At 49.6% G+C, this 20,193-nt stretch overlaps 1 protein-coding gene across 1 annotated transcript in view; it reads left to right on the top strand.

Annotated features, from left to right (window-relative positions):
* The window catches only part of ankrd50 (ankyrin repeat domain 50), a 27,037-nt gene extending 7,552 nt beyond the window's left edge, over nt 1-19,485 (top strand). The window contains exons 2-3 of the mRNA XM_017417517.3: nt 4,621-4,853; nt 14,047-19,485. Of these exons, the coding sequence (XP_017273006.1) occupies nt 4,621-4,853; nt 14,047-17,579 (3,766 nt within the window). The 3' untranslated portion in view covers nt 17,580-19,485. The remainder of the gene's footprint in view (nt 1-4,620; nt 4,854-14,046) is intronic.
* Nucleotides 19,486-20,193: the final 708 nt, after the last annotated feature.

Below are 20,193 nucleotides of genomic sequence, written 5' to 3'. Positions count from 1 at the left end.
GGGGGGGTCACCAGAGAAACGCTTTGGGGGAAGAGTTGGATTTCAGATGGCTAACGGTGATGAATCCCATGACACGTCTGTGGAGTCACAAACATCATGAGACGTGATCAGCAGACACCAAAAACTGCCTCCCAGGACGCTCCAGGACGGGTCGGGTCAGGAGAATCGTTTTTAGGCTGGCTGGTGTGAAGGCTGATCAAACTCTAAGTTCAGCGGTGAAACTAGAAGATAACACTGACATTATTTTACCCATTTTAACAAACGTTTCAAACTACTTTTGGATGATGCCCGGCTGAGCGTTAATGGGACCGTTAAACTTTAGGTCTCGTAACGCCGTTGCTGCTTTTAAAGAACGTCTTTTTTCATAAATTAATGCAATGTCACCCAGTAGTTTAGGTTGGAGTGACGTTTGGAAGCATCAAAAGTGGCTTCGCTTCGAACAGGACCTCTGCACAGATCTGTGAGAAGGTGCCACATGACTTTAATGCCCCTTTTCCACCGGCTCTAAAGGTCCTGGCTCCACTCTACTCAGCTCTCTCAGCCGGTCCCTGCTTCGGAGTAGCGTTAGCTTACCCTGCAACATTTAGCCGTCTGTCCCCCAGCTGAAGGCGCTGTAAAGCCTGAAACCTCCGGCTGATAACAGCTGTCCTAGCATTTCTTCCACTGCGCCTCTCTTCCTGAAGTCTCAGGAGAATCCCCATAAGTTTAAAAAACAGCAACAACACAGGGCCAACATTGTCCATAATGCTTCCGTTGTTTACACGAGGAGGCGTTCCTCTGCTACCGAGCCGAGTAGAGTAGAGCCGGTCTTCTGAATTAGAGCCTGTGTAAAAGGGGCATAATATGTGTTAAAGGATTCATTTCATCTGGGGCTGAATAACTTTTTATTCTGACTTGAATGAAGTTATTTTTCCGACTCTGTGAAACTGAATCGTTATTAAATTAAATTGTCCATTTGAGTTCATCAGCTTGCATCATGAGGTCCACAAACCTTTAGATTTCTCTTTAAGCTGATTAAATTTCCACCGTTTTAGTTGTAAGACGCCTCAAACATTTCGTAAAGCTGCCGTTGGGCGGCGTGGCACGTTCACAGGGAGGTTAAATCCTCACAGCAGCTCATTGTAATAATTTATTTTTATAACTTTATCGTAATAAAGCTTTGCACAGACGAGCCCGACACTTTAATCACTGTGGCTGAAACCAGAGGGTCATTAAAGGAGAGCTGAACTGAACGTCTGATCTGAGCTCTAAACCCAGATTTAATCTGACAAAAGAAATGTTGCCTAACTGTCCTGTCAGCCATCTTGGACAAACAGATTAGTGGTTTATTTGGTTGATCTGAGCTGCTGTTAATTTACCTCTTCAGGCTCACAGATTAATCTAACTCCGGTTCTGCCTCCGTCTAACAACTTTACATCACACCCCTGATTCGACATAAACGGGAGCTGAAGTTGATTTATGGCTGAAGCGTCTGAGTTAAAGGAAACGGGAGCGTATGTTGGGTGAAACGTAAAGATTAGACGTCTGTTCCCAACATTTGCTCTCACTTACTGTCCTGATCTCTGCGATCTCAGCGAGAGCGATGATCGCAGTGCTGTCATGCATAATGTACGAACAGCTCAGGAGGAAAAAGAACTGATCTGCAGGACGGTCGTCTCTTTGGGTTTGAGTCAGGGCATGACTCAGCAGAGACGCTGAGCTCCTCTGAAGGAAGGCTTTGTCGGCCGTCCTCTGGCCCTTGGAGCTCCGTTCACACAGGCCGTGGTTTCGTTGGTGAAACAAGCTTTGATTTGCATTTTGGTCCCGTCGCTTCGCAGCCTCTCGTGTCCTGATCATCGTGTCTGACTCGGGCCTGTCTGTAAAAGGAGCCGTGTGAATCTGTAAGGTTCTGGCCGCGTGCCTGGCGCTGCCCGGTCAGCTCAGACATCTTCACTGAATGTCACACCGAAGGGTTGTCTTTCTGACCTGACAGATGCTGAGAGCTCGGCCTTCCCCCAGCTCCCTGAGTCTGGGCTCACGTGGAGACCAGGTTTGCCTGATGAACTCAGTCAGCTTTGTTTCCGCGGCATTTTCTTCGTCCGCGCTCCTCGTCTTTTGACTCTTCGACAGCCTGAAAGCAGCTGTGTTGTGAGAGAAGAACGGCTCTTTGTTTCGCCCACATGCTGCCACCGTGGACTCGGCTGCCTCAGTCGGCGACGCGGCCTCAAACACGAGCGTTCGCACGCGGCCACCGCTGCGACCGTATGAAGGAACGACCAACTTGGTGGTGGAGGGGGGCGGTTCGAGGTGCAGGACGGTATTTATCCTGGAAGCTGAAGCTGAGCTGGTACAGCGCCCCCCCACAGGAAGCTCCAGGTCCTGCACCCGTCATGTAAACAAGCAGGATATTCTCTTTCAGGCTTTAACTCGTGTCACATCTGCTTTATCTTCAAATATCCCCCCCCCCCACCACAACCAATGCGGTTAACTGTAATTAATTGTTTCGTGCTTCAAAGAACGGTCATGTAATGCCGATCGTCCAAAAACTACAACATGGCCGCCTCCACAAACCGGATCCTGTTGGATTCCCAACAAGAGGAGACGAGTTAACTTGGTCTACTTTTATAATATACATCTGTGGAAAAACAGGCTTAATTAGAGTTAATTAAGAAGCTTTTCTACCCCAAACACTGAACCCAACTTTTTATTATTTTTTGGTGATTTGTGCTAAAATGAGCAATTTGGAGATATTTTAGCCTAAAAGAGGAGGTAACTGTGGAGGATTGGTGGCAGTAATTGGTCAAAAGCTGGAAAAACTCGTTGTTGAAAGATTTCAGATGTTTGAGAGTCGCCAGTGAGTCTCTTCATCCAAAGACCAAATTCAAAATGAAGGTAATTTCTGAACTTTACAGCTTCAACGTGTCTCGTAAACATCAGGACAGAGACAAAAGGCATGAAAAGGAACAGCTGAAGGACAAAAATTACTTTATTATCAGCAGATCAGTGAGAGGGCCGGGTTTAAAACGAGCATTTTAGAGTAAAGATGGGCAAACTGGACCATGTTTTTCCATCTTTCTGCTCAAAATATTCTGTTGTTGGCAAAAAACAAAGAAAATAGTTCCTGTTAATGATGACATTAAATGTGATTAAAGCTTTTTAGGATTACGTGGCGTAATCTGCCAGATTTCTTTGGACAGAAGGTGCCAGTCAGCGCCGTTTTCTTCACAATAAAAACATTAGCAAGCTGGCTCCTCTTCATGTTGGACTGAAACTAAACAGAACTCCTCCTGAGCCCGGGTTCCAAAGGAGAATGTTTCTTGGAGCAGAATTCAAGTCCTGAAATGTTTAAGTGTTTAAAGGAGGAGATGCTGGTGAAGCCGCAGGAGCACGAAGAAGACGTCTCGTTAAATCGGTACTCGTGTCGCAGCTTACGAGCGGCGTCGGTGGCCGAATAAATTCATTTTTAAAGTCTAATGAACCTGGAGGCGAGTCGAGCTGGAAGTCAACGGCGCCTTGTCGGTCGGCCTTTAAGCTGCCGGTGGCGGTCGCCGTGGAACCGAGCCCATCGCCGTCCCGCCTCAGCGAACGCTCCTGCGTGGCGTTACGTGCTGGCTCTGAGGCGAGCAGATTTCTGCTGATAAAAGGTTTAATGTTGCGTTTTAAAAGGCTGAGATTTGATCACGTTGGGCTTATCGCTGGACGCCACAGGGCCGGCTTTAACGCTCCTAAACGCCCCGGCTTTAGTAGAAATGTTGCAGGGAGGCCTGTCCTGCCTTCGACTCCCTGAATCAGAAACCAGAGTCGTTGTTTTCCTCCATAAACGAACCCATGGAAACAAATTCAAACCGTTTTTCCCCTGTTGTTGAGAGCGGCGTTCTGTAAGAGCGTTTTTAATACCGACGCTGTTCAGAAGGCAAATATTTAATTCTTGGAAGAAGAAAGAACACCTTCTTTATCACAGAATTTATTAAGTTAGACCTTTATGCAAATAGAACAGCAGATAACTGGAATCAACTGTTAAAAGTCTAGATTGAAGTGTTTACGTTGGGCGCTGGCCGTGATCCAGGTTCACTGGAACGGGTCGGCCATTTAAAACAAAAAAACAGCGTTTGTTTCTACCATTGTAGTTTATTTTGAAAGGATTATGAAGCGGAAGCTATGGTCATAGGTGAGTTTAGAACGGGTCCATCGTCCTGAAAATGATAATTATTTGAATTTCCCCCGTGACCACAGCTTCCACTTCACAATCCTTTCAAAATAAAACTGCAGCAGTAGAAACAAACGCCGGGACGTTCCAAGCTCTCCTTCTTGTTTTGAGCAGGTGGTAGGCTGAAGAAGCACCATCAGAAAACTACCAGGCGTTGGTGTAAAACTTTGAATATTCAAAAGTCACCATATGAAAAACTGACTTTTAAAAGTTCAGAGACTCCGGCTGCCATTTTTCTCCTTGCCAGTTCTTTTTACAGAAGCTAAACGCTGGTGTTCTGACACTTACATTTCTAAAAAAGCAAAACCTTAATTACAAAATTAGCTGCTAAACATCAATTATCAATAAAGCCATGAAAGAAAGCTCCGTTTCCTGAGCCCGACTCATTATCCCAACCTGATGGATGAAATGTTTCTGCTTCCTTCTCCTCTCAGGTGCGTCCTGCTGCCTCTCCTGAGCGTCAAGCCTCCTCAGCAGTCGCTGTTCCTGCTGGTGGACTCCATCGACGAAGGATGCCACCTCGGCGAGGGGGAGCAGCGGTCCTCGCCCGGTTCTCCCAGGACCATCGCCGAGCTCCTCGCCAGTCACCACGAGTTCCTGCCCCCCTGGCTGCTCCTGATCTGCTCCGCTCGCCGGCAGAACAAGGCCATCACCAAGCTCTTCACAGGTATGTCGTCGGGTGCAGTGAAGAGGTGTAATTTAGAGAATCAGAGTCATTGTGAGGCGGCTCTCGCAGCTACGCTGAGGCAGTTTGACAGATGGCGGTTTCTTTTCAGCATCAGCTTCTTTGTTTGAAACGGCGTTTAAAAGCCTGCGAGCGCTTCGGCTCAGAGAACAACTCTGCACGCCCAAACAGATCAGGGTCACCAGCGGTGGACCTCGGTAGGAGCTGCAGCACTTCCTGGTCCTGATGAGGCTGTGCAGGACCAGCTGCTTGTCAGCCCTGCAGCCTGCATGAATCAGGACCCTCACAGTGGGGGAGGTCTCTCCTGCAGGCCGGTGGTGGGAGGAGGTCTCTCCTGCAGGCCGGTGGTGGGAGGAGGTCTCTCCTGCAGGCCGGTAGTGGGAGGAAGTCTCTCCTGCAGGCCGGTGGGAGGAGGTCTCTCCTGCAGGCCGGTAGTGGGAGGAAGTCTCTCCTGCAGGCCGGTGGGAGGAGGTCTCTCCTGCAGGCCGGTGGGAGGAGGTCTCTCCTGCAGGCCGCTGGTGGGAGGAAGTCTCTCCTGCAGGCCGGTGGGAGGAGGTCTCTCCTGCAGGCCGCCGGTGGGAGGAGGTCTCTCCTGCAGGCCACGGGTGGGAGGAGGTCTCTCCTGCAGGCCGCCGGTGGGAGGAGGTCTCTCTCTCTCTCTCTTTTCATTTTAAGCAAAATCTCATATTTATCTTTAAGGGACGGGCAGAGACTTCCAAATATTCAAAGTTTAGCTAATACACGTAATACTGTGACAGGAAGTTGGTTCCTAACAGCGCTTTTTCCAGTCGAGGTGTTGTTTTTTTTATCCGGAGGTGAAAATGAGGAACCCTGGAAAACCCCCAGTGAGCTGAATTAGCAGCGGCGCACATCTCTGCACCTGAAGCCTTTGCTGATCCGAGGGTTTTTCAGCTGCAGGACTCGGAGGGGAAGTCTTCATCCCAACTGTAATCTCTCCCTCAGATTATTTCTCTGCTTTTAAACGGTTTGTTGTTGTGCTGTAATAATTAAAGGAAATGGAACCGGACCGGGACTTGGATATTTGAAGAAAAACCAAATAATTTCCAATAAATTTGAGTGTTTTTGCCAAAAATACACATCCCTATTATAGCGTCCTGATTCACCGGTGTGAGAGCTTGTTTTTATTTTGTGCTTTTAGACAAAACTAAAAGCATAAAGGAGTTTGTGTGTTGATAAGGGGGTTAAAGTTGGACGAGCTGTTTGTCGGCGGTCTGCAGACGGACCTGCTCACAGGTCCGAATCGACCTTAGAGACAGATTTGAGTCTTGGTTTGGAGATGAAGTTCACAGAGGAGCCAACAGGAAGTCTCCGGAGCTGGTCTGGTCCTGGAAGTGTCTGAGCGAGACGTCAGCTCGCCCGGATGTTCGAGTCTCGTCTTCCTTTCTGACACATCTGTTGGTTCAGGGTTATCTCTCCGTTTTGACCATTTGAAGTGATTGTTTTGTTTTTGTTTTTTAAAGATCACTTCCTGTTTAAAAGAGGACGGGCCAAACCGAGCTTCAGATTTGCTCTCATCACTTGTCCGTTCATTTAATATCTATTTTTAGCTTAGCGTGGGTTTCTGTTGCTCTTATTAAAGTCTAAAAAGCCTGAAGCTTTTCGTGCTGCTGCTGGTTTCAACAGCTTCTGTTTTCTTTAGATCCAGTTTTGTGTTTTTAGTTGAAGAGGATCCATCGCAGACGTGGTTTTATTTCAGGTTTTATTCTGAATGTGGAGTTTGTGTTCTCCTCATTCATCCAACACCAGACCTGAAATAGACCAAAGGAGAAATGGACCGGAGGACTTCAGAGGATCAAATCCAGGCCAAGTGTCCCCTAAAAATACCCTCTGTATTGTTTACAGTTCAGACCTGCCAAAAAACTTTCAGGCTCTCCAGAAAGCCAAGCTCTGGTTGTTTTTTTTTAAACGAGTGGCCTATTTATTTAGTCTGAGGAGGAGTGTGTGGATTTGTTTTGAATGATGTTCCAGGAACGACCTGAAACGATAAAAGTCGCACCTGAATGAACCTGAAACACGTTAAAGCTCTCGGCCTGAAAGCGCCTTTGTGAAAGGAGCAGCTCTGAATTCCCCCGCTCGGCGCTGAACTGTTATTCCTCGTGTCTGTCTTCGGGTGGAATGTGCTTCGGGAAGTTTTCAACACCTCTGAGACCGAGGCAGGAAGACGGAGGCGCACTGGCTCCTGCAGCAGAATGCCTCGCTCGCATCCGCTCGGCTAATGCCTGGCAAACAAAGGGCGCTCTGTTTGTGAGGAGCAGAACAAGCTCCCCTCCGGCTGACTCACGTTATCCCACCACTCAGGTTTAATTAAGCCCCGGGCTTCCTCTGCCATCTTCCACTCGGACTCCCCCTGAGAGCCGAGGACGAGTCGATCTGCGGCGGACTTACGGAGGAACAGCTTCCTCTTTCCTGTGCTTACCCCGCTACTGTGAGGGCATGAGAGGGGGGAGGGGAGGGGGGGCAGAGTGGAAACACTTAGGCAGCGATTCTGTTTGGGAGTCGGGCAGAATCTGTGCCAATTTAACAAGGCCTCTGGCAGTGAGGAGGAGGAGGAGGAGGGGCTTAAATAGAAACAGTCACTCAGGCAGCTGCTTTCTTTAACAGCCCTTTTCTTCATTTTTAGATTTACAAACTCATGCTACAAAAAACTAAAAGGTTAGCTGATTATTATTGTCCTTTATATTCACCTTTTCAAAATAATCAGTTTGTTTATGATGTCGTTGAAATAATTACCACCTGATTTTAATCGTCGCCGTTTGATCCACTCCTCGTGTGCAACCTTTTTAATCGTGCAGAAACGTCCCCGAACTGCAATGGCTGCCACCTGCCAGACGTTTCAGGGTTCCCTGTTTCTCAGCGCGCGAGTCAGTGGAGGCGTGTTAACGTGCGGCGGCAGGGCGTTCCGACACGGGAGGTTTTATATCTAAAACCATCTTAAATTGAGATTAAATGGAGTTATCGCCGTTTTTTTGTATCAAAATATTTGCTTACAGAGTTTTAACACAAACTATAATCAGTCGGTATCTGGGTAATAGAAGAAAGATCTCCTAAAAACTAAAATAGTCCAACCAGAGATTATAAAAAGCAGTTTATCATGAAGATAAACTGTGTTTGTTTGTTGGGGTCTGATGGAATCGGCTGCTTCTGTGGAAGATTTCATGACTCATCCTGAAATATGGGCCAAGAAAAACGACAACGATGCAGCCCGATTTCAAGGAAGCAAAAAAAACCAAAACTGCAGGAAGAAGAAAGAGGCTTAAACCTGCAGGAGCAGAGGAAGGAGAAGGCATGAAGTCCTGAAACCAGGAAGTCTGTCTGTTTGCTGCTGAAGCTGCGAAACGTCCCATCAGCCTTACAGCAGCATCGTAACTCGGGTCTTTAAGGAGGTTATGATACTGCTTACACAACTTGTTCTTGCAGTCGGTGCCACGCCAGCTTTAAATAAGGCTAACCTCACGTATAGCCTCACGTGCACACAGTCATGGTTATGAATCACAGCTTTAATTAACGTGGAGCTTTTCTTGGCTCGATCCGAGGAATGTTGGCGTGCGGCGTCTCTTAGAAGACGCTCATTTCCTGTCTGAAATGACACCGTTGCTTCTGCTCTTTAGTCCCTTGAAGTCTGAGGTCTTTTCTAATGAGAGCTTGAATGCGTGGCCCGTGGGGGTTTTTTGTTTCCTGCGTTTGTGTCTGTTGGGGGACAGGACAGGTCAGCCCACCCGAGCATCTTCCACTGTCGCTCTGTGCGCTGTTGGCGGAGCTTTCTGCTCTCCGCCAATCGCAAACGGTCCCTCTGAGGAAAGCTTGACAGACGAGGCTGAATCTGCTGGTCCCCCTTCACCCTTTCACCCTTTTACCCTTTTACCCTTTTACCCTTTCACAAGGACAAGCTTCAGTTTCGTCTCATCAGTCCCAGGAACGTTAGTGTGCAGTTTGGGGATTTCCTGTCTGACTTTTATTGTTTTTCGGTCAACAATCATCCTGATTCAGAACAAAACGATGGTTTGATCAGAAAGTGACAAACTTTGACCTTGGAGTTCAGCTTGAATGGTCTCACTATCCGTCTGATCAACCTGGGGTCGCATTTCCTCTTGCGTCCACGTCCTGGGAGGTTGTCCACAGTCCCATGAACCTCCTGCTCTTCATTAATCTTGTCAGCTGTGGTCAGAGGATCATGAAGCCTCTCAGAGATGGTCCTGAACGTGGAGATCTATAATCGTCTCTCTGAGCTCCTCAGCAGATCTTTGTTTTCTGCTCCGTGTTCAGTTTGGAGAACAGAACCAAACCGAACGACCCGGAGGCCGATTGTTCCCTTAAAACAGACTGAATGTCTGATGAGAAGCTAATTAAGGTCAAACAGTTTGAAACATGATCATAATTCAGAGATTATTTGCCTCCTGAAGGATTAAATAATAAACAAATAATCAACAAATCTCGTCTTTTCACAATTTATTTGTCCACTCTACCATCTACTAACGGCACGCAGACGTTTATTAGACTGTTGGTTTTGAGGGAGTCACTTTTCACGAGGAACGAGGCGTCGTTTCAGCGAGCTCTAAGAGCACCAACAAATATATCTGTGTGTGTGTGTACACACACTTTCCTTTTCGGTCGAATATGAGACCCCTCAGGAGGGACGGAGGTCTCCTGGCCGCCTGACAACACAAACAGGGTCGTAAAGCAGCGAGGACGGTTTATTTCTCCTGGTTCTGTGGACGAGGAAGGCTCGGCGGCACCATTTTGGACGCAGCAGATGAATTTTAAACACTTAAAGGAGATTTGACGCCAAGAATAATTCTCTGCGCTGAAAAAAACGGAGCGCTCCAAGGCACTCTTCAACCAACAAATGAAAAAAGGCTTTCTATAAGAGCTGAAAACCCGTTCCAAGACGTTCTGGCCGAGCTGTGGCATTCAGGACTCCTGCTCCTAAATCACCGTAAAGCCTTTATCGTCCTCTCCTTCGTATCGATCGTCGCCGCGTAACGATTCCAGGGTAACGGGAGCAAGGACAACACGGTTCCCTCTGCTTTCCCTCCCTGCATGTCCTCGTCTGTGAGGCTGCATGGGAAGCGTCACGTTGAATGACTTGAGAACCATAATCCCAGCTGAGTACTGTAATTTACCTCCATGAAGTCTGACAGCCGGGCAAATTACAGGTGTCCCGTGTCTGTAACGCGTCGGAGGCTCCTCCTCCTCTCAGGTGATGCCCGTCGGTATGTGGCGAACCTGAACTCCTGAGCGCTCGTCTGAAGACGCGCCAGTTTCTCAGATAATGCTAGGGTGCTTTAATTAGGTCTTAATTTGAGTTCAGCCTGAATAAGTGCAGCGAAAAGTTTCTGGGTCGGGTTTTTTTTGGCCCTTAGGGGAAAATATCACCCAAAGTGCAAAGATTTTGGGTTTTTCACACCACCGGCATGCCAAGACGGGCGGGATGGTGTGAAGCGGCGGCGCTTCCTGACACCTGAGGACTGGATGGCCTGGAAGAACCTCTGGGAGGACCCGATTCTGTCCCTTTTCCTGCGCAGGTGAGCAGAAACCTGACGCTGTGAGGTCACTCGGAGGTCAGCCGGCCCGGAGGCGGCGGGAATTCGATCCAGAGCGCCGCGAGCCACAGCACAGACTCAAGAATTCACTTTTCTTTCAACCGTTAAACCAAGAGCGAATTAGAACTTTCAGAAAACGCTTTTATTTTGAAAGAATCATGAAAACATTCAAGCAAAACAAAAAAAGGAGAAATCCAGCTTTCTTTCCTGCTTTTACAGAAATAGTTTAATAAAAGAGGTTCAATCAGATTTCACCATCTCGAAACATCGAGTTGAAACGTTCAGCGCGAGCGTCCGCTGAAGACGCCCCCGCCATTTTAAATCGCTCATGATCCAGAGTTCACGTCGTGACCGGACGAGTTTGAATCACAGAAAGGAAGGAAAGGAAGGAAGGAGTGCCACAATGGGCGCCGCGGCCGTCATCCAGCTGCAGACGTGCACTCAGCGGTCTCTTTCTGAACGTTTCGTCCCTCCGATGAACACACGACTGGCTGCGTTCGCCACCTCCAACAGGTCGGACCGGAACGCCGATCCCGCGGCGAAGGGCGTGTCTGGGCAGGCCTGATCTTTGAAGCCGGTGAAACGTGAAGCAGCTGATCTGAAAAGGCTTCTCGCCGCTGAAGGCAGAAACCAAACTCAGGACTTTCCGAATGGCAGCGAACGTCTCGCAGCTCCGTCTGCAGACGGTTGGAGCCGACTCCCGTCCACATTCTTGTGTTCGGAAGGTTGGCGCGCTCGCGTTGTGTTTTTGGAGCGGGGGGACGTCGCAGCTGTCGAGCAGACGTTTGGTGAGCGCGGGTTTTACAGCGGGGCTCGGGCGGAACGCGTCGAAGCGGAGAAGCTGCGGGATGAGCTCAGGCCTCTTGTTCCTCGGCGCACGTGAACAGTGTGTGTTTGTGGCCTGAAACATGAATGTAGGAATCAAACAGCCTCTCTTTGTGTGCGAGGCTGCGGCTCCGCTGGCCCGGATCCAGTCCTGTAACGAGCAGCAGCTGCCTGCGTCCCGAACCCCGATGAACGTGGCGTTTGTTGTTCGCTTGGCAGTCGCTTTTGTTCACACACACACACACACACACACACACACACACACACACGGTACTCAGCGAACCTGTAAATATGCAGCAGGGACGTTTCTTCTGCCGTTTTCACTTTTTATTTTCTCTGCATCTCCATCTTCTTCCACTCATCTGTGGTCGGGATCCCAAGGCGTTCCCAGAGAGGATCCAGAATCCCTCCAGGGAGTTTTGGGTCTGCCCCGAGGTCTCTTCCCTCCACAGGGAGGCGTCCTGATCAGATACACCTCCTCAGCTGCCTCCTTTCGACGAGGAGGAGCAGCTCCTCTCCTGATCTCTGAGGCTGATCCCGGCCGTCCAACAAGTCAAGTTTCCTTTAACTAAAACTCAAACGTCAGACGATCCTTCTGCCTGATGGGAGTGAAGGCTGATCGACAGCGTTAACGTCTTTTTGACGTTCATGCGTATTTATATAAATTAGTAATGACTAATCTTAGGGTCACAGGGTTCTAAAATGATTGTAGATGCATTTTCATCATCTTGAAACTGAAAAGAGTTTTTTGAGCTAAACAAGGCCGTGATATCAGACCCCAGCTGGACCAAACCCAGAGTCCAGACAAGGATTTGGTCTTTGGGTTCCTGCAGGTGGAGGGTCGGCTGTTAGCAGGAAGCGTTTGTTTGAACCGAGGCTCGTCTGATTCTACTTCGGCCTTAAAAACAAAACAGGGCAGGAAAGAGGAAGTTTATCTGCTGGTTTAATGTTTAAATGAAACAAAAAGCTACAGAGAAGCTCTCTGATACGATCAGGTGGTGAAATCTGATCTTCATCACTCAGGTTGGAGCTGTGAGCTCACGGTGAAGACTCTGGGCTTGGATCGATCATCTTTAAATAAACCAGTTACCCTTTACACTTTGGAGAAAAAAGTCAAGAAAGAGGCGCCTTTAGGAGCAAATAACTGCAAAACAGGAAGATGTTTACATGATTCTGGTTCTGATGGGATTAAACGATCCGGGATCGGACTGAGAACCAGTCTGAGGAGGAGGAGGAGGAGCAGAGACTGAAAGTAGATCGAGGTCATCGAGTTTCTCTAATTAACAGTTCTGTGGTTCATTGATGGACAGAAATGTTGTTTAAAGCTTTTGAACTGTTGACTTGTTTACTTTATTAATGATATAAATATATTTTAGAAAACTAGATTCAGTGTCTGTATTTATTTATTTATTTGTTTTATGAACATGGTGAAAAAAACAACCCATCCACCCTGTCCCAGAACCCCAAGAACCCTGGGAACAGTAAGAACCCCGAGAACCGTAACTAAGAGTGCAGACAGAAACGCTGCCTCTGGATCAGCCTGATCCGATCGTTTCAAAATGGAGGAACCTTTAATGGCCGCCAGCCGCAGCAGATGTTCCACGTCTCAGAGAGGAACCTGATTCAAACTGGAGGGAACTTCATGACCGATCCTAGGGAACGTCTCCCCCTTCCCTAAACATTCGAGTCTTTTTAATCCCGACTCGAAAGTCGTTATTTGTTGCCCTTTGAGGTCAACAACATGAACTTTGACGGAAGAATAAAAACCGTCTGTTTTCTAGTTCAGGTTGAAGAAAACAGTTCAACAGATTTTAGTTGTCAGGCATGAATGCTTTGAACGTTCTTCATATGTCCAATCCTAATAAACGTCTCGAGGACAAAGCTGAAGGACCCGGTCCTCCGCTCGTTTCTGGTCCTTCCTAAACCTTCACAGCATCTCCAGCTGACCGCAGAGATGAGTTCATCTGAACTCAGACCAGCAGCAGGTCTCTGTGGAACTGGAGGAAAATCAGCATGTCAAATATGCAGAGACGTCTCCTCCCCCCTCCGTCCTCCTCCGGTGACGTCCTTCTTCCTGGACCAGAATCCACAGAAAACCATGAGAACCGTAACTGAAAGCATGCAGAAACCCCCCTCCTCCCCGCGGCTGTTATCTCCAGCCGTTAGGAGGCAGTTTTCCCATGAACTCCAGGAGAATCTCTTTGGGATGAGTGGATCTTTCTCTGCAGCAGGATTTTAACGTTCCAGGAGGTGTTGGAAACAGAAACGCTGCCCCCCCTTACCCCCCTGTGTCTCAGTCACACCTATTTATAAAGCTGTTATTTCCTCTTCTCTCCTCCTCCTTTACTTTTATTTTATTCTTTTTAGTGTTTTTGCAGCATTGCAACGAGGAGCAGACTCTGGTGAACGGAACATTCCGGTCATGTCGGGTTTAGATGAAGTTCTAAAAGCAGAAATCATTTCTGAGCTCTAATTGTTTGTCTGAACTTTAACAAACACCTGCTGATTGTTTCTGCTTCCAGCACCCAGAGGGGTTCTTTTCAATCCTTCTGGAAGGTTTTTTATTTTTACAGCAACATGCCTGCACTGTTAATTATTTCATGCCTCAGGAAATTAAACATTTCCTTTACTTAATTACCCAAAAACACACGATCAAGTTGAAAAATATTGAATATAAGCCACGGTCAACGTGAGGGAGAGTTATTTACGAGTTCTGGTCAGGTTATTTTTCTGGTGTGTCCATTTTGTTCTCAGACTCATCTGATCTACTTTTGTTTCGTTTGTTTCAGGATTCCGCAAAATCAGCCTTGATGACCTTCGGAAGGCCTACATCGTGAAGGACGTGCAGCAGTACATCCTCCACCGGCTGGACCAGGAGGAGGCGCTGAGGCAGCACCTGACCAAGGAGACGGCCGAGATGCTGAACCAGCTGCACATCAAAAGCAGCGGCTGCTTCCTCTACCTGGAGCGGGTGCTGGACGGCGTGGTGGAGAACTTCATCATGCTGCGGGAGATCCGCGACATCCCGGGAACCCTCAACGGCCTCTACCTGTGGCTCTGCCAGAGGCTGTTCGTGAGGAAGCAGTTTGCCAAAGTCCAGCCCATTCTCAACGTCATCCTGGCCACCTGCAGGCCGCTCACAGTCAAGGAGCTGTACCACGCCGTCTGGACCAAAAACATGACCCTGACCATGGAGGAGTTCCAGAAAAAGATGGACATTCTGGCCAAGCTGCTGGTTGATGGTCTTGGGAGCACTAAAATCCTTTTCCACTACAGTTTTGCAGAGTGGTTACTGGACGTGAAGCACTGCACCCAGAAGTACTTGTGCAACGCGGCGGAGGGACACCGGATGTTGGCCATGAGTTACACCTGCAGAGCCAAGCAGCTGAAACCCCTCGAGGTGCAGGAATTTGCGCTGCACCTGGTCAACTCCAGCCTGCAGATCGAGCCGTTTCACTTCGCCCTTTGGATGGTTTGGAACGGAACGCCCACCAAAGACTCTCTGAGCACCTCCATACCAAGAGAACAGGAGGTGCTGCAGCTCCTGGTCAAAGCCGGCGCTCACGTCAACAACGAAGATGATCACGCGTCATGCATCGTGCAACAAGCCCTAGAGAGAGAGGACTCGATCCGAACGCTGCTCGACAACGGGGCGTCTGTGAACCAGTGCGACTCCAGCGGAAGGACTCTGCTGGCCAACGCCGCATACAGCGGGAACCTCGACGTGGTCAACCTGCTCATATCGAGAGGCGCAAACATGGAGCTGGAAGACAACCACGGACAAACGGCGCTAACGCTCGCTGCGAGGCAGGGCCACACCAAAGTGGTAAACTGCCTTATCGGCTGTGAGGCCGACATCAACCACACGGATCACGACGGATGGACGGCCCTGCGCTCTGCAGCTTGGGGCGGACATTCAGAAGTCGTGTCCGCTCTGCTCTACGCTGGCGCCAAAGTGGACTGTGCCGATGCTGACGGCAGAACGGCCCTGAGAGCTGCTGCCTGGGGGGGCCACGAAGACATCGTGTTGAACCTCCTTCAGCACGGAGCCGAAGTCAACAAAGCAGACAATGAAGGAAGAACGGCTCTCATTGCGGCAGCGTACATGGGGCACAGGGAAATCGTCGAGCACCTTCTAGACCACGGAGCTGAGGTTAACCACGAGGACGTCGACGGGAGGACCGCCCTTTCAGTGGCTGCTCTCTGCATCCCTGCCAGCAAAGGCCACGCTTCGGTTGTGAGCCTTCTGATCGATCGGGGGGCAGAAGTTGACCACTGTGACAAAGACTGCATGACTCCTCTTCTCGTGGCTGGCTATGAAGGACACGTGGACGTAGTGGATCTGCTGTTGGAAGGCGGCGCAGATGTGGATCACACGGACAACAACGGGCGCACGCCTCTTCTGGCCGCTGCGTCGATGGGCCACGCCTCCGTGGTGAACACCTTACTTTTCTGGGGCGCTGCAGTCGATAGCATCGACAGCGAGGGCAGGACTGTGCTGAGCATCGCGTCCGCTCAGGGAAACGTGGAGGTGGTCCGAACTCTGCTGGACAGAGGACTGGATGAGAACCACAGGGACGATGCAGGCTGGACCCCGCTGCACATGGCCGCATTCGAGGGCCACCGCCAAGTTTGTGACGCCCTCATCGAGCAAGGCGCTCGCTGCTCTGAGGTCGATAACGACGGTAGAATACCGCTGATATTAGCTGCACAAGAGGGACATTACGACTGCGTGCAAATTCTTCTGGAAAACAAATCCTGCATAGACCAGAGGGGGTACGATGGTAGGAACGCGCTCAGGGTAGCGGCGCTGGAGGGCCACAGGGACATCGTTGAACTGCTGTTGAGCCACGGTGCTGACATCGATTACAAAGACGCAGACGGACGCCCAACACTCTACATATTAGCACTTGAAAACCAGCTCGCCATGACGGAGTACTTCCTGGAAAATGCTGCGAACGTGGAGGCGTGTGACGTTGAGGGCAGAACGGCCCTCCACGTTTCCTGCTGGCAAGGACACGTAGAGATGGCTCGGCTGCTGATCAACTATCACGCCGACGTGAACGCCTGCGACAACGAGAAGCGCTCCGCCCTCCAATCAGCAGCGTGGCAGGGCCACACGAAGGTTGTGCAGTTCCTGATAGAGAACGGCACGCACGTGGACCACACGTGCAACCAGGGAGCGACAGCCCTGGGCATCGCCGCGCAGGAGGGTCACATCGACGTTGTGCAAATACTCCTCGAAAACGGCGCCGACCCCAACCACGCCGATCAGTTCGGACGCACGGCGGTGAGAGTGGCGGCGAAAGGTGGCCATTCCATGATCCTAAAACTCCTGGAAAAATACGGAGCCACCACTCTGAATGGATGTAACCCCTCCCCCGTTCATACCATGGAGGACAAAACGCCTCTGGCTGTCAGCGGCAAGATGCAGTCCCTCACCATCAAATCCAGCAGCTCTGGCAGCACGGGGGCGGGGGACCTTCAGTCGTCTGGACGGGGTCTTCCCAACGGACCGGTTCACGCCTTCAGTTCCCCATCAGAGTCCCCCGATTCCACGGTGGACAGGCAGAAGTCCTCCCAGTCAAACAATTCCCTGAAGAGCTCAAAGAACTCCTCGCTGAGGACCACGTCGTCCACGGCCACGGCTCAGACGGTGCCGATCGACAGCTTTCATGGCATGACTTTCACGGAGCAGATTCAGCAGCACTCGCTGCCTCGCAGCAGAAGCAGGCAGTCCATGGTGTCCCCTTCCTCCACCACCAAGTCCGGGAATCAGCAGCCATCGTCCCCATCCAACGACTTCGATTGGTCTCAGCTGAAACCGGGCCTGAAATCAGCGAAGGGAACCAAAACGGGGAACGGGACGTCGAATGGCAAAGGCGACAAAAAGAAAACGAAGAACAGCGGCTCGAGCCAGGCTCAGGTTCTGGAGTACGAGATGACGCAGTTTGACAAGAGAATGGCTTTCAATAAATCCGTGGCCAACATGACGACGAAGGACCCTCACTGTCAGATCATGATTGGCGGCTCGGTCCAGCAGGACCGAGGGCAGAACCAGGATCAGTTCTTCATCCAGCAGCAGAGCTGCGCTGAGAAGAAGAGGAACGGCATCATGACCAACCCCAACTACCATCTGCAGAGCAATCAGGTTTTCCTGGGGCGGGTGTCGGTGCCTCGAACTGTTCAGAACAGGGCCCACCAGGAGGTTCTGGAGAACTATCCCATCGGGGAAACGGACATAAGCCTTAAACAAGCCCTGAAGCTGCAGATCGAGGGCTCCGAGCCCGGCTTCAACTACAAGAAGGAGACTCCGCTGTAGGTCCTAAAAACCAGAACCGCCGTCGGATCGGCATGAAGAGAACCTGATTCTGGATCAGCACACGTTCTGCTCCGGAACAATCAGTCCTCGGACTCGAACGCAACCCGCCGCGCAGACATTGGAGACGATGTGCCAAAGCAGAACAATAAACGCCTGAGGGAGGGCAGGTCGTCGGTGCCGAGAGCGATGTGCCTACATCTGTTACAGCCTTCTTCGTTTTCAGTTTAATTTAATGTAATGCTATTTAATAAACGGTGTTTATGCACTTTGAAAAGAAAACAACAAAAAAAACCAACCTGACAGACATGCAGACGTTCCAGTCACATCTGGACCACATCTGTGTTTCAGCGTCTGCTCCGCCCTGAAAACGTGACGTTGGCTAAAATATAAAACAATAAATCTGTTTTCTTCACGGTGGAACGTCGTCCCATTCCGCTCTGGTGGAGGATGATGCTCTAAAACCTGCCCACACCGGACGTGTCCCCTCCTCTTCGGGACGGAGGACGTGTCCCCTCCTCTTCAGGACGGAGGACGTGTCCCCTCCTCTGCAGGACGGAGGGCGTGTACCCTCCTCTTCGGGACGGAGGACGTGTCCCCTCCTCTGCAGCACAGGGGACGTGTCCCCTCCTCTGCAGGATGGAGGACGTGTCCCCTCCTCTGCAGGACGGAGGACGTGTCCCCTCCTCTTCAGGATGGAGGACTTGTCCTCTGTGGTGTCCAAAGACAGGGAACTTGATTCTAAAATCATTAGATGTCTTTTAGTGGACAGGTGGACCCTCGCCCGTCTCTCCTGCTGATTCTAAACGTTCCATCGTGATTAAAACACGTCGTTCTGTTTCATATTTAATCCAACGTCACGTTTTTTTATCAGCGAATCAGACGAGACGTCGTCCACCAATCAGACGGCAGATAACGACCGGCGCGCTGCAGGTTTGTTTGCTTCAACACATATTTATTGTTTTGGGAAAAAAGCCACTTTTGTTGTGTTTTGTTTGCGTTCCACCACGGTGCTGTGTTCAGACGATGCCTGCGAGCTTTTATTCTTTAAACCGCTTCCTGTTTCTCGTCACAAACACGTGAAGAAGAAGAAGAAGAGGGAGGGGTCGAATCGATGTAAAAACAAAAGTTCATTTCGTCCCTATGGGACTTCTCAGTTTGTGTATCGTGTGCGTGACGTTTCTATGTGCAAACATTTCCGAGTATTTAAGTAACCTTTGTTTGGTGCTAAACGCAGCCGTTTGCTTTCTGTTTGCAGAGTTAGGGAGCAGCAAACAAAAGCCCAGACTTTGTTTGTTTGTTTGTTTGTCACGTTTATGTTTCTTCTGCTGGATTTTTCAGGGGTGAGACACGAAGAAGAAAAAAAACAAAAAAAGGGTTTAGCCATCAAGACAACTCATCTGTTGGTGATAAATATATATATTTTTTTGAAAATGCAGAGTCGTAAAGCCAAAGTTGAAACAGCAGACTGCTCCTCCCAGGGAGGAGCCATCAGTTAAGCAGGACTTAAACCCAGGGAGGGGACAAGGGGGACAGGGAGGGGGCGAAGGGGACAGGGGGGACGGGAACCCAAACATCTGGAGCTGCGTTCGCTTTCCAGACTTCCTCGTTTTCTCCACAGGCTTCTTGTGACGTAAACTTTGAGCAAACGGGACGACCATCAGCTCCTTGTCTGCTCGTCTCCTCCAGCGGTCAGCAGGAGGGTTCGATCAGGACGGGTCGGCGGGGACACGCCGTATCGTCCGTCTCGATGCGTTTTTCTTTTTTTGTTTGTCCGTCAGTGGTTGATTGTAAATAGCTTCTCGTGTACATTTACCTTCATTTCAAAGTAATTTCTGGATTATACCAAGCAGAACTTTTCTGATGTATATTAAAATGCTTAATAAACATATTTGCTTTACTGCTGAAACATGAATCTTACTGATTTATTCTCTCGTTTCGCAAACAGTTTGATTTATTTCAACTTTCAAGGCTTTTAGTTCTGGTAACTTTCCTACATTTTGAGTTATTTAACATTTATTTTGTCCCCAGAAATGAACTCAGGTCCTTTGAAATCTTCATTTTTAGTTTTTATTTACTCAAAGCGGCGATGAGGGTTTTTGCCTTTGTGTTTTTATTTGCTGTGTTAGCAAAATATCTCCAACCACCCAGCTGATTTTAATGAAACCTTCAGGAAACGAACTCATTAACCTCTGGAGTCCATCCAGTTCAAAATGGCCACCACAGACGGGGCTAAAACAGCCGAATTTTACAGATATTGAGCTAAAAGTTGGTGTGGTAGTAGCTGAGAGTCATTCAGAGGGGACCAGGCTGCGGGCGATAAGCATTCCTCTCAGCAGCTCATCTCCTCGACTTCCTGCCTCAACTCCAAACCTGGGGGGCCTGTCCGGGATCAAAGTGACCCGGAACGACGGGTGAGCCTTCCAACCCAATCCCTCCTGGAGTTCCTTCAGTCCATCCCAGGAAAACAAAGAACGAGCTGGACTCCATTAAAGGGACAGTCCGGTCGTTTTTAAAGGGGTGTTTCGGCTGACGGTTGCCAGCGGCGCCCTAACGACCGGACCATCTGGTGCTGACGTCGCCGAGTTCTCACTGTCCTCGGGAGCCGGCCGCCAAC

Source organism: Kryptolebias marmoratus, linkage group LG9 (genome assembly GCF_001649575.2).
Source record: "Kryptolebias marmoratus isolate JLee-2015 linkage group LG9, ASM164957v2, whole genome shotgun sequence".
In the NCBI taxonomy this organism is placed as follows: Eukaryota; Metazoa; Chordata; class Actinopteri; order Cyprinodontiformes; family Rivulidae; genus Kryptolebias; species Kryptolebias marmoratus.
This window is presented reverse-complemented; position numbering and strand designations above follow the sequence as displayed.